The sequence below is a fragment of the Dipodomys merriami genome, unplaced genomic scaffold, assembly GCF_024711535.1.
Source record: "Dipodomys merriami isolate MVZ:Mamm:240054 unplaced genomic scaffold, mDipMer1.0.p SCAF_48, whole genome shotgun sequence".
NCBI lineage: Eukaryota > Metazoa > Chordata > Mammalia > Rodentia > Heteromyidae > Dipodomys > Dipodomys merriami.
The window spans coordinates 379,835-395,045 of record NW_027206046.1 but is presented as its reverse complement, the minus strand read 5'-3'; the positions used below and the strand labels follow the sequence as shown (position 1 = coordinate 395,045).

General features: G+C 36.5%; 1 protein-coding gene across 4 annotated transcripts in view; it reads left to right on the top strand.

Annotated features, from left to right (window-relative positions):
- The window catches only part of Map2k5 (mitogen-activated protein kinase kinase 5), a 269,496-nt gene that overhangs the window by 80,766 nt on the left and 173,519 nt on the right, over positions 1-15,211 (top strand). For all 4 annotated transcript variants that reach the window (XM_069995057.1, XM_069995056.1, XM_069995058.1 and 1 more), the window contains one exon: positions 12,632-12,671. In XM_069995057.1, the coding sequence (XP_069851158.1) occupies positions 12,632-12,671 (40 nt within the window). The remainder of the gene's footprint in view (positions 1-12,631; positions 12,672-15,211) is intronic.

The following is a 15,211-nucleotide window of genomic DNA, read 5'->3' as shown; positions in this document are numbered from 1 at the left end:
AGAGCGCTAGCCTTGAGCTGAAGAGCTGAGGGGCAGCTCCCAGACCCAGAGTTCAGGCCCCACAACCGGCCCCCCCCCAAAAAAAAAACAACTGTTGAGCTTTATTATACCTTTTGGTATAATGAAATGCAATCAAGTCTCAGGTTCCCAGTTTAAGTAGAGACTCCCTCACTGTGGCACTTTAGTCCTCGGATTTCTGCCCTCTCCTTTCTTTTCTTCTTCTTCTTCTTCTTTTTTTTTTTTTAAAAATGCCAAGGCATGAAAGTATTCAAAAGCAAAAAAAAACTTACAGAAGTTAGAAAAAGATTGCAGTTTTATTTTTCTCAATTATATGTAAGCACACACACACACACACACACACACACACACACATATATAAAACTATGTATAAGCACATATAGTTTTTGGTACATTAACATGTCATAAGGAGCAAGACCTTGTCTTAAAGAAAAGATATTAAAAACCCCCAGAGAACAACACCCTCCAAAACTAAACACCACCCAAACCCACTTTTTCTAGAAAAATTAAATTAACTTTAAAAATAAAGGGCAAAGAAATAGCGTTTCTATATGTGGGAACTGATGCTCCTACCTCATATTGGCTTTAAGTGAACATATATTTTATAAGGCAATATATTTAATAATCGAATTGGAGTGTAAGTAGCTTTTACCATTCTATGCCAATGAAAATTAAGAGTTGCACAGATAATTAAAGTGGATAGCTAATCAGAAATCTCATTTTAGGCAGTGCTTTGCCTCCTTCCAATCTAGCTTTTTGTCAGGATCTTGAGCTAGATCTGAGCTTTCTCTTTGACCTAATCTCCTTGCTTTTGCCCCTTTGTTTCTGGTGGACATGTTTGTCTACCAGAACTGTGGTGTAGAAAGCTGTGAAGTCATTGCTGAAAATCATATAACTGATTTTATTATTTAGGAGAGCCTTATTTCTCCCATTCATTTGGAGAACTTTTCCACAATTGATAGCACTCTATAAATAATTTACAAAGTAATTGTCCAGGGGAAAAGCAAAGAAAGGGGAGACATTGTCCAAAAAAGAAATGTACTCATTACCTGAATGGTAATGAATGAAATGGTAACCCCTTTGTGTAACATTATAATAAAAATAATATTAAAAAATAAACCTCACCCCCCAAAAGTAATTGTCCCTCTTTTTGTTAACCTTCTTTGAAGTATATGCTATATGAAAAGCAGAACTTAAGTCAGTTGTATTTAGTTCAGTTACTCTTTAAAAAAATATTTTGGTGTTTTGGGGATTGAATTTGGAGACTTATTTGATGACTATTTTGCTAATTAATTGATATTTAAAATGTATCAGTCATACTGAAATCTGAAACATTCATAATTAGATCATAGGTCAGCTTCTTATTCTTAATTTTGTTGGGTCTTACAATTAGTAGAGAGCTACAGATGTTTTCTATTATAAACTCTTTCTGCTTATAATTTAAAATATATGTGTTGGAATTCGTTTAGAAATTAATATGCAGAATAGTGCTATAGAAACTGGATGCCTGCATTTAATTGTAAAGATTGTACAAGCTTTATCAGAAAATATATGATCAGCTCTAGGTTATTTATTTTATGAACAGGAGTCAGCTGGGATGATTTTTTTTTAGTTCTTCTAGAATTTGAAATTCTAAGCATAATAATTTCAGTAAACACTGTAAAGTACAGATGCAATTGATGGTATGCATGGCATTAATTTGAGTTGGGTCCAGATGTTGAGTTCAAGCACAGGTTGCTTCTTCCTTATGTCCTGTGTTCATATAGGATGCTCTAACCTTTTGTTCTAAGGTATTTTTTCTTCTCACTTTCACTGATTCTTGTAGAAATACTGTATATTCTCTTTGGTATTTAAAAAAATAGTTGTACAGCTTTTGAATTAAGTATTTCAAAATGATAACAATGATAGCCTTAATATTTTCATCACCTTAGCTAAAATGGTAGGTTAATAGTCTCATTCTCATGTTTCCTAAATCCTCAGAGTCTTTTGTCTTTCTCTTTTCTCACATCCTGTTAATTCCAGGCTCACTTTGTCACTACTGCTTGTCTATACTGCTGTTAACAGTGTTCTAGGTATTGCTAGCTTTCTCAAGTTTCTCCTCCTTTCTAGTAGTATATAGTAATAATATGTAGCTACAGTAAAGATTTAAAAGTTGTTATTATAAAGGTGATGTTGTATAAGTCAGGTAAAGAGCACATTTCTTTTTGGATAATGTCACCCCTTCCCTCACTCTCTCTCATTTTTTGCCTCCCATCTGCAACCAAAAATTGTATAATTCACTTTCAACATAGTGTCTGTTGAGTACCACTGCTGTAGTTATTCATCCTTTATTCCTCCATTTCTGTGCCTCCCACCCTCCCAAAGGCAGATAAATGAACAAACAAGACAAAAACAAAACAAAACAACAAAACAGCAACAAAGAAAAAAATCTCATTTCTGTTTCTAGAGTAAATATTTTAAAGTTAGGGTCTGATCATATCTCTGCCCTGTCCCCAAACCTCCAGTGACTTTGTATTAGCAAGCAAATTGGGTGCAGAAAATTCATGGCAATAATAAAAGCAGAGAGATACTATCCTTATGAATCCAAGAGTATTTATCTCAGTTAAATATCATGCAAGAATAAGGGATATATATCTTCAAAGATGAGAGACAGAGAAAAAAGAAGGAAAAATAGATTAGGAGGTTAGTTTATTTCTGCGGGAACTATTTTAGAAGAAAATTTAATACAGAAAAGAATAGAATGAAAGAAGAAAAAATGACTTAAGTAAACGATATATAAAACAACAATATTACTAATTAATTTAGGATCATTAAAATGAAATTAGATAAAATAATAGGATGAGAAGGACTGATTCGAATTAAAGCATTCTAAGATTTTTATTTTGTTTGGGAAAAGGATATAGCAATTACCTGTTACTTTGTTAAGCCACGGATGATTATAAAAAATTGTGAGAGCGTACAAGACATTATGTCAAAGAGCAAACTTTACAACTTTGGCAGGGTGGGAGTTGGGGGTGGGGTGATGGTTAGGGGGGTGTGGGGGTGTGGGGATGGAAAGGGGAAGAGATAGTATGGGGAAACAAAGGAGGAGGCAACAATATTTGATAAGAAATGTACTCACTATCTGCCCATGTAATTATAACGCCTCTGTATGGTATTTTCACATTAATAAAAAAATTATGAGGCAACAACTAAGATAATGAATAGATGTATAACTTCATAATAAATAGATGAAGTAGGGGAGAATGATTCAGGAGAGTGAGTGAGGGAGAGGGATTAAATAAGTGATAAAGGTACTAGAAGTAAATCTAAATATATATAAATACAAATAAACTAAGATTACAGATTAAGTTAAAACCAGTTAACTGTGTACAATTTTAGGCTATTTCAGAGTAATTTCTAAAACAGTGAAGTTGAAAGAAAAAGGATAGGGAAAACACTCTAGGCAAAACCACCAAAAAAGCAATATATTAATATATGACAAAATAAACTTTAAGGCAAGAAAAAGTATTAGGGATTTTTAAAAAAAGGGCTAATATATTGTCACAGAAGAAAAAGAGACTAATGTGTAATAATCCTAACCTGTATAATTAATAACGTAACCTTAACATATACAAAACAAATTTACAGAATTGTACAGAAAATTGTATAATCCACATAGTAGAAAAACATCAGCAATCAATACATTGATCAGTGATTTCAGAATTAGGCTCAGTGGCTCATGGCTGTAATCGCAGATGTTTGGAGGTTGATTTTGGGAACAGTGTTGATTGAGGCCAGCCTGAGCAAAAAGTTAGTGAGACCAGTAAACTTAGCCAATAAAGGTTGGGTGCATTTGTTCCTGTCTGTCATTCTGGCTATATAGGGTTGGCCAAGTCAAAAGACAAGGCCCATCCTCCAAATAATGAAAGATGGGAGTATGACTCAAGTAATAGAGCACCTGCTTATTAGCAAGCCTAAGGCCCAAGTTCAAACTCCAGTAATACCAGAAAAAAATTAGTAAGGCCATAGAAAATTGTAATATCACAGTATTCTGGCCTTATGATTATATAGAACTCTGTGTCAGTTGAATTGAAAACATGCCAAGACAGTATACATTTTTTTCAAGTATAGTACATTTATCTGCTACGACACAAAGCAAGCCTTGGTCTGATCTGTTACACACAGTGCACCTTAAGTGGTGATAGTGCAGTTAGTTTAGAAATTAGTAGCAAAAAGTTTGATCACCTCATTGTATTTGGAAATTAAAATCCATATATTGGAATAACTTATGGGTCATATAATGTATCATTAAAATCTAGACATCACTGGCAGATGGCTATAATTGTAGGTACTTGGAAAGCAAAGGCAGGGGCCCAGGAGTTAGCAAGTTCAGGCAGGGAAAATGTAGTCAGAACTTTATCTCACAAGCCAAGCTCTTGGATGTGTCTCAAGTGGTAGAGCCATTGCCTAGCATGTGAGTCACTTAAAAAAAAAACACAAAAAAACTGAACCAAAAAAGAAATACTATATGTGAAAACTTTTGTGCCGACCTGGGCACTGGAGGTGCATGCCTGTGATCCTAGCTACTCAGGAGGCTGAGATCTGAGGATTGCAGTTCAAAGCCAGTCTGGACAGAAAAGTCCCCAAGAGGCCTGAACTCTGGGCCTGGGTGCTGTCCCTGAGCTCTTCAGCTCAAGGCTAGCGCTCTACCACTTGAGCCACAGTGCCACTTCCCGCTTTTTTCTTTTTGCTTATGTGGTGCTGAGGAATCAAACCCAGGGCCTCAGGCATGCAAGGCAAGTGCTCTACCACTGAACCATCTTCCCAGCCCCTATATGTGAAAACTTATGAGATGAATTACAGTCATGCTTAAAGGGCTGTTCTATAAACATACATTTGAAAAGGATAACTGGATAGTAATTTGCTTAGCATGTATAACTGAAAACACTACAGCCCAAAGCAACTTGAAAGAAATACTGAAGAACAAAATTTGATGAAAAAAAAAAATCAGAAACTGCACACTGGTGGCTCAAACCTGTAATTCTAGCTACTTAGGAGACTGAGATCTGAGGGTCACAGTTTGAAGCCAGCCCAGGCAGGAAAGTCTGTGAGACTCTTTCTCTAGTTAATCATAGAAAAAGCAGAAGTGGTGCTTTAGATCAAGGGTAGAACTAAGCCTTGAGCAAAAGGATCTTAGGGACAGTGGCTAGGCCCAGAGTTCAAGGCCCAGGACTGGCAAAAAAAACAAAAACAAAAACAAAAAAAACAAAACCAAAAAATTGGAACTGGAGCCATAGCTCATGTGATGGTAGAACACTAACCTTGAGCACAAAAGCTCAGGGACTGTGCCCAGGCCAAAGCTCAGGACCAGCACCAAAAAGGGAAAAAAAAGAATAAAAGGAGAATAATTCTATAGTGACAGAGATTATACATTCTAAGAGGATATATTACATTTGAACATAGAATGGACAATTTCCTAGAAAAGTGAACAGGACTGTGTCCTAAGAAAAATGGAAAACAGAAATAGGTCTGTAACAAGAACATTCACTCATTTAGCAATTGTTTATGAAATGAGATGGTAGTAGAGCAATATTAATTAAGAAAAGTCACTTATTTAACATTACTCATAGAATGTGCCCATTGTGGTTTTTAATATCATGGTTTTAGATGCCAGAAATTTAGCAATGACAAAACAAAAATAAAATGTTATGGAGTTTCCTTTCTAGTGGTGAGAGAGATAATAAATTAACTGTACTGGTGTTTATAATTCCATGAAGATTAAACTGAGACTAGAAAGGTGCTGTGTGTGTGTGTGTCTGTGTCTTTGTCTTTGTATGTGTATGCATGCTTCTGGTATGGGTGTGTCCCTTAGCTTTTTTATTCAAGGCTAGAACTCTGCCACTTGAACCATAGCTCCATTTCTGGCTCTTGGGATTAATTGGAGACAAGAATCTCATGAACTCTGCCTGGTCTAGCTTTTCACCACAATCTTCAGCTCTCAGCCTCATTCTTAAATCTCAGGATCACAAGCAAGAGTCACAAGTGCCCTGCCTAGAATGCCTTAATTTTTATTTTTATTTATTTATTTATTTTTTAATGTAAGAACAGTAGACCCGAAGGGAGTGATGGAAAAAGCCCAAGCCAGAGCAGGAGCAAAGGCTCTGAAACTAGACTATGTGCAGTGGTGCATGAGATATCAGACACATAAAATTAATTAATTAAATGTATATGGAATTATTTTGTAAAACACTATAAATTATATTTATGTATGGAATACCTACTAGAGCTAGCATTCGTTGTAAGTGTAAAGAATAGAAAGATGATTAACACATGGGTATACCAATTTCCCAGTATGGAACACAAACACATAAAACAGTTTTCTGCTGAGTTATAACAGAGCAACTAAAGTCTAAAAAGTAGAGGAGACCTCAAGAATGTTCAGAAGTCTGTAAGAATATATGTTTAAAGAAAGTGTATAGATATTTCTAGGGTAGCTTTTATGTCCCTGTTAACCCAAGGAGAATGAAACATTGGCTTTCTCATTTAGTAATGATTGTCAAGTGGTACTTCTGCTGAGATGAACACCTGTGCGTGACACTTAGCCCACTAGTCTGTGGAGTATATATAATCATGTAATCACAGCCAAGAGAGACAGACTTGGTAAGAATCTAAGATTTGGATTGTGGTAGGTATATTTCAGATGACTTTTAATTTTTTGTCTTTTTTTTAGCTTTTTTTTAATTATGAAAATACTGTACAGAGGGGTTACAATTACATGGGCAAGATAATGAGTACCTTTCTTATCAAGCATTGTAGCCTCCTCCTTTGTTTCCCCTTCCCATCCCTTCCCAACCTCCCTCCGCCCCCCCACCCAATCCTCCCCGCTCCCCCCCCTCCACACCAAAGTTGTAAAGTTCGTTTTAGACATAACGACTTGTACATCTCATTGTTGCAGTGGGTCCACCTGTATCCCTATTTAAACGATTTGTTTTTCCCCTTCCCCTCCACAAATTATACCGACATCAAATACAGTAAAAGCAGGGGTTATACTGTGGGGGAGGGACATACAAAGCAACAAAGAAATAATCTTATAAATGTGTTAGAAACAAAAAAGAAAAAAAATTTGAATACATATCTTAGGGTTCATTTCCCTAACATCACCTTATCTGACCTTTTCTGCTTGACTCAGACAAATACTACATATTGCAAATAAGATGCCCCTCAGTAGATGAATGGATCAAGAAAATGTGGTATCTATACACAATGGAATTCTATGTCTCCATCAGAAAGATGACATTGCCCCATTTGTTAGGAAATGGAAAGACTTGGAAAAAATTATATTAAGTGAAGTAAGCCAGGCCCAAAGAAACATAGGTCCCATGGTTTCCCTTATTTGCAATATCTAGTATTTGTCTGAGTCAAGCAGAAAAGATCAGATAAGGTAATGTTAGGGAAATTCTTTGTCTTATATTTGTTCAATATAAGGAATATTGTTTATGTTTTTTTCTAGCACCAAATATTTTGACTTTTGCTAGATTTTTGTTAGTAAGGCTTTCTTAGGTACTCATTATAGCTCACATTGCCTACTCTCAAGCAAAGAGGTAGTTTTGCTCTTGCAGTCATCTTAACAGGTCTTGTCTCACTTATAAACCACTCACTGGGAAAACTTATTAGCTTTCTTGTGTTTAATGGATACTTACTGAATGCCAGACCCTTTCCTTGGGATTCTCTCGTTGAATCCTTACAACTCTGTAAGGTAGGAACTACTTTGCTACTTCAGACTTGAGACAAGTGAGACATGGTAAGATTCATGAACAGTCACTCTTCACCTGGTTAAGAAGTGGCAGAGTTGAAATTGAAACCAGGAAATGTCTAAAAAGCCCACACTCTGTTCTTCTGCCTCTCAGGATAGATTGACAGTGATTGTAGGCTGACTGAAATAAATAAACAAATAAATAAATAGTTTTTTTGGGGGGTCCGGTTGTGGGGCCTGAACTCTGGGCCTGGGCACTGTCCCTCAGCTCTTCAGCTCAAGGCTAGCACTCTACCACTTGAGCCATAGCACCATTTCCGGCTCTTTTCTTTTTTCTTAATGGTGCTAGGGAATTGAACCCAGGGCCTCATGCATTCAAGGCAAGCGCTCTACCACTGAGCCATCTTCCCAGTCCCAAATCTATATTTTTATACAGTTTTAGTTCTGTGTTTTTCTGCCTTAGAATACAGGTAAGAAAACAGCATTTTTACACATTTCTTTTAGGTCAACATAAAATACACTGTATTCTGCCATGATCCTAGTCTAGGCAAACTGGAATTAGGTAATTATATAGTCCCGGGCAAGATATTTTACATGGCTTTTGGATATTTCTGCAGTAAATTTTAAAATTTCCCAGTAAACTCTTACTCTGTACTGAGAGTCAAGATTGATGCCAGTGTCTTTGTTCAGTTATCTAGAACCTATTATCCCAAAGGAAAAAAGAAAGAGCGGGGGATATAATTCATAATAGAGCACTTACTTGTTTGGCATGTGTAAGACCTAGAGTTGAATCCCCAGCATTGCCAAAGAGGAAAAAGAAAAATGGAAAGAATCTAAGAAAGTATAGATAGTAAATGTTCTCTTGTGCCTGTCTTTTCAAATATTTAAAAATGTATACTGGCCTACTAACTTTTGGCATTTTAAAGTGTATTATGGTGTGTGTACTCAGTTTTAAGGGCTGGGACTATTTCCAGAAGGTCTGTGCTAGTCACAAACCAAATGGAACACTCAAGGATTAAGCACTAAAAATATCTCACAAAAATGCTTCCTCAGTGCACTCTTTGGAACAGGTAATTACTGTGGCAACAACAAACTAATTTGAAGTGTTAGCTGTTAATTAAAACATTGTATAGTTGTCTTTTGGTGTAACCAGAGTCTCCATTCAAACTTCATTAATCACTTTACAGTTAATGTGTTGAGGAAGGTCAAGACATTTGAGACACACTCTCCAATTGAGATGCAGTATCCCTTGAAAGTAAACAAATTCCTTTTCTGCAGGTAGAATGCCATTTGTAAAGTGCAAGGCCATACTGGGTCCTGGCATTGTCTTTGTTAGCCACCTCTCTTTGATGATTAAATGTTAAATTGGTACTGTCATTGCACTGTAAACCAAGCCCCACAGCATCTTTATTGCCCGAAATCGAACCCAAACTTCCACGGATGAATTATCGTGCGTCATAATTAAATCATCAAGTCTCCCCTTTTAATTCACTTGGAAATAGGAGACCTTTCTTTTGGAAAAGAGATCTGCTTTCTTGACAAGCTAATTAAGTTGCCAAGCTGTCCAGTATGGTCTATGTATTAGACTATCTGCTTATCATTTGGTTATCATTGCATCTGGGCTCAGAAGTCCAGGTGTTGCTTATTGTTCCTGGTATAAATGCTGCTCTTTTTTTTTTTTTTGCAACTTTCAAATCTTTACATATTTATGCAACTATTTGAAAAAAATCTGTGGTATAAAGGAAAAAGAATAATTATTAAGTCATATACTACTTTGTATTTACATGGAACAAAATAAACTTTTTAATTAAACTAGCATAGTCCAACAAATTCTCAGCAGGTATTAAGAAAAATATGTTTATATCTTTATATGTCATCATATTTTGTGTATATCTTGAATTAATTTGTGACCTGAATGTTGCTTTGTGTTGTAAAAGTCTGATGTTACATAGATTGTAATTCGTTCTAAAATCAGTGTAGTGTAGGAGTTGTATTTATGAAATGTCATCCACAAAGAATGAAAAAAATAGTTTTATAAATAATATTTACATATATTAACGAGGTAGATAGTTTGTGGCTTTACATGCTTTTATCATTAGATAAAATAATTCCTTGGTAAAGTCAACAATTGTCCCCTAAAAAAATATATTTATATGTATATATAACATTTATTTAATCAGCACTAGGGCTTGAACTCAGGGCTTCTCGCACTCAGCATTTTTGCTCAAGGCTGATCTTCTACCACATGAGCCCAGCTTTACTTTTGGCTTTTTGCTGGTTAGTTGGAAAGAAGAGTCTTTTGGGTTTGTCTGCCTGGGCTGGCTTTGGACTGCAATCTTCAGATCTCAACCATCAGTATAAGCTACCAGTGGCCAACTGTCACCTAATCTTTATAGTTTGCTTTTCCTTTCAATGAATAAAGCCTGAATTTCTATACAATTAATTAATATAGTAGAAACTAAGCTTACCTTCTGTAATTGTCTTGACCTTTGTCCACTCAAGTAGGAAGAGAAGAATAAATTATTATAATTTTATGTTATAAATGATAATAAAAATGGGAAAACATATACATGTGTGGGAGCACGCTTTCCTAGTTTTGTTTGTATGCTATTAATAGCTACATCGTTTCTGTAGGATGTGAAGGGATGGGAAGGGGAAACAAAGGAGGAGGCAACAATGCTTGATAAGAAATGTACTCATTACCTTACCTTGCCCATAATTGTAACCCCTCTGTATGGTATTTTCACAATAAAAAAGAAAATAAAAATTGTTGGTGATTTCTCAACTCTAAATGTACTAAAATGTCATTGAGTCATACCCTTAAAACAAATAAATGTTATATGTAAAGTAAATCTCAGTAAAGCTGTTCAGAATTTAACAGAACCAAAAATTTTTGCCACAATAGGAGAAGATGATCTTCTCATTTTGGTAATAATAGAATTATGTACTACCTTTACTTTTGTTCTAAGAAATGAGTGACTTTTGATCCTTGTAAATACATTTTGAAACTAGGCAAGTGAGAAATTTCTGTAGTGCTGACTTTTGTTCCTTTATATCCTCCTTATCCTGCTCACATATCCTTTTGTGAGTACCTTTTTTTTTTTTTTTTTTTTGGGTCCAGTCATGAGGCCTGAACTCTGGGCCTGGGTGCTGTCCCACAGCTCTTCAGCTCAAGGCTAGCACTCTACCACTTGAGTCACAGCGCCACTTTCCGGCTACTTTCTTTTTGCTTATGTGGTGCTGAGGAATCGAACCCAGGGCTTCAGGCATGCAAGGCAAGCGCTCTACCACTGAGCCACCTTCCCAGCCTTGTGAGTACCTTTATAGAGCAAATTTAGTTCTTTCAAACTATTTTTTGTATTTATATTTTTATAGGCTTGCAATTATATTGATTGTTTATGTTATATGGGTTGTTTTGAAGTTTTTATACAAGATTTTGTTTCTGGATAATGGTCAGACTGTATAGTTCCTACAGAGTATGCATAAAAGGCCACATTTCATCCAAAAACATGCTATTTATATCTGTATACCTTGTTCTTCTACTTTTTCATGAATGTATTCCTCTTCTCTCTCTGCTTCTTTCTCCCCTTCCCTTTTTTCCTCCTACCTTTCATTGCTAGAGATCTAATTCAGTGCCTATGCATGCTAGTCAGGCATGTTCTCTATTATGGAACCTATACATATCAATTGATTTAAGTAATTTTGCTCAGCTGATACTTTGAACTTGCCTCTTTATTTAAAGTCACATGCTTGAACCTTGTAAGTATGATTTTTTTATATGACATTATATTGTAAGACTAGTAGAGTGGTTCAAGTGGTACTGCCTCACAAGGGCGAGGTCCTGAGTAAGGTCAAACCTCAGTACTGTTACTGCTTAGCTTGGGACTGCTCAGGGGACACACACACACCCACACACCCACACACAGAGTAGTAAGGGATCTGGAGTTAGAAGACTGGAATGTGAGCTCTGATTCTTCCACTATGCACTTTGCCTAATTAGGCAACCCATTGAACTTTTCTGTGCTTTAGAGTCCTCATTTATAATAATATAGCATTACCTGAGGGTTATTTTAAAATAATATGCAATGACCCACTTTGTAAAATATGGGAATAATGCATGGAATTTACATTGCATAGAAATGTAAATTATTAACTTTGATTTGAGAAACATAGGTCCCATGGTTTCCCTTATTTGTAATAACTAGTATACGTCTAGGATAACCTTACCAGACAAATAGAAAAGGTCAAAAGCTATGCACATATGACCATATAAGATGGTGCTAAGCAAAATGAACCCCAAGATAGAGACACAAGAGGGTTTATCTTTGTTGCTGTTATTTTTAATGTACTTATAATGTACTACATGATTTCTTTTGTTTTTTTCATATGCTCTTCCCCCATGGTAGAACCCCTGTTCTTACTGTATTTGATTCTGGTACCCTGCGTCTTGTATATACATTTTTCTAATTTGGTGAGGGGAAGGGAAATAATAAAATGCTGAAACAAGGATACAGGTTTGACCCATTGTAACAATGAGATGTACAAGATACTATGTTAAAAATGAACTCTACAACTTTGAGAGGGGAGGGGAAAGGTGGATATGGGGAGGTGGGGAGGGAAAGGATGGCTGGGGAAAAACAAAGCAGGGGGTTAACAATGCTCAAGAGGAAATGTACTAATTACCTTTCATTACCTTACTCATGTAACTGCAACCCCTCTGTACAGTATCTTTACAATAAAAATAAAATAAAATAAACCAGTTTTCTTTGAAAGAATCATCTATGTCTCCTATCCTGAAGAAATATTTAGTTGACAGGTTCTTAACTATTTTACAGTTTGTTTAATGATCTCAAGTAACTTTTTTTTCCTTTTCTATAGAGCCTATCATGTCCCGAGTGGGAAAATATTAGCTGTAAAGGTAAGCACTTAATACAGTTTATGAAATTTCTGATGCTCACTGTTTTCTTCTGTATCAAAGAGTTGATGGCATAGTTTAAGGTTCAGATGGTAGGTCAAGTAAGCTGTAGTCCTGTGGTGATACAGAGGAGCCTGTACATATTTTCAGTGTATTACCAGTGTCCACTTGTAAGCCACACACATTGTAGCTCTTCTAATTGAAAAGACAAAACTTTTTGTGGTCTATGTGGAGTGGCAGAGACCTGATCATGAAGCACAAAAATCTTAGTAGTCATGTTTTCCTTATCTCTCCTTTATCTGTCACTGCCTGTAAATCTTCATATCCTATTAGAATATTTTCCCAAAGTACCTCCATTTGTCATTTGCTATTTTTATCCCCATGGCCATGGCCTTGAATCTAGCTCCTAGTACTTTCCACATGGACTTATAAAATAATTTTCTTACTGTACTTTCCATCTTTTCTTCTGTGAAATATTTACTCTGCCACAGAATAGAGAAGTCAGATCACACATCTGACACTGAAGCTATCTTCTGTCAACTCTGTCCTCAGCTGTATACATTAAAAAAGCCAAAGAAGCTAGGCCTCATGCTTATAATTCTAACTACTCAGGAGACTGAGATCTGAGAATTGAGGTTTCAAGCCAGCCCAGGGAAAGAAAAATCTGAGGCTCTTACCTTCAATTAACCACAAAAAGCTGGAAGTGGAGCTTTGGCCTAAGTGGTAGTCTTGAGAAACAAAGCTTAGCAACAGTGCCCAGGATAACAGTGCCCTTCCATCTCCCCCCCCCCCCCCCACTAAAAAAAGCCCAAAATGTCTACTTATGAAATAATAGGCACCATGTTTAGCAACATAGTCTGCAGTTAATAACTTGGAGGTGTTGTAAGGAGTTGTATAAAATTCTCCTCACTTGTAGCCATGTTGTTTATAACCTGTGACAAAATTCAGGATCCCTGCCCTGTCACATCACTTTGAATTTAATCCTTGCTGCTGGCTGTTGGTGCTTGATATCTGCCATCATTTTAAATTTCAAGTTTCCCTAATAGATTGTTCTGAATCCCACCTCTGACTCAGTCTTTGACAACCTTTCAGTGCTAACTCCACAGAACTAGTGCTTTCAACACTACATTCTTAGCTAACAAACTGGTCAGGCCCTCTCAGATTAGCTTCTGCATGTCACTGCAGATTGAATTACCAGTCTGTGACTTCCTGACATCCCTTATCTCCAGTTTTTGGGTCTTTTATTTATTTATTTTGAGTGATAGCCTCTATCTCTGCCTGCCTGCCTGCCTGCCTTCCTGACTGCCTGCCTGCCTGCCTGCCTGCCTGCCTGTCTGTCTGTCTGTCTATCTATCTATCTACATATCTCTATCTATCTATCTATCTATCTATCTATCTATCTATCTATCTATCTATCTATCTATCTATCTATCTATCTATCTATCTATATTGGAGTGACTAGATTTTGCCAGGTATGCTAGCTGTTGTATAACTGTCTTTAATCCTTAAAACTACAAAGAATTCTGTTTTAGATTCAAAGAAACTAATACTCAGAAGGCTGAAATATTCAAGGCCAGAGAGTTAGAAAGAAGTAGGGCTAATTTTTAAAACAAAGTCTATCGAACTCTGTGTGAAGCCTTTACATATTACTACCTTTGCTTTTAAGATTGATCTCAAAGTTGCCTTTGTAACACGTCCACATCAGAAATTGGTCTTTTTCCTAATATATAGTTTATAGTTTCGGCATCTTTTATCTTCAGGAAACTTAAAAATCAGAGCAGTTAGGTTGTGATTGATTGTAAAGCTAGGGATGAGACCTGGTTGCAGTCTAGAGTTCTTTTCCATCTCACACCTCATATAGAACATACTATATGTCTTCTTGAGGTCTGGTTTTAATAACTTAGGTAACTTGTGATGAGGAGGTACAACAGAACTCTCCCTTGAGATGCTTTCTTTGATACTGCAGCCAAACTAGGTTCACAGAAGTATAAGCTTGCAAAAGATTCCTTGGAGGTCATCTGCTATAGCCCCCACACTTCACAGAAGAGCAAACAGAATTCCCAAGGATGGCATTGGGGGGACCACACTGTCTCACCCAGTGAGCCTCTGTTGTACCATTTTGGCACTGGATTATCTTTTTTGTACCGCCCAAGCTCCCTTTTTGGTAATAGAATGCACTCACCTGCTTGAGCACCATTTTTCTACCAGTTCATTTATTTGTTCCTTTAATATGTCAGAAGTCTTAGCATACAAAGTGCTGGTGGCTCATACTTGTTATCCTAGCTACTCAGGAGGCCAAGGTCAGGGGATCACAGTTCAAAGCCACTCTAGACAGGAAAGTCTGTGAGACTCTTACCTCCAATTAACTATCAGAAAACTGAAAATAGAGCTGTGGTTCAAAGTGGTAGAGCACTAATCTTGAGCAAAAAAGCTCAGAGACAGTGCCCAGGCCCTGAGTTCAAGCCCCACAACTGACCAAAAACAAAAACAAAAAGTCTTAGCATGATGCTGATGCATCAAATTCAGATTATTATCCTGAGACA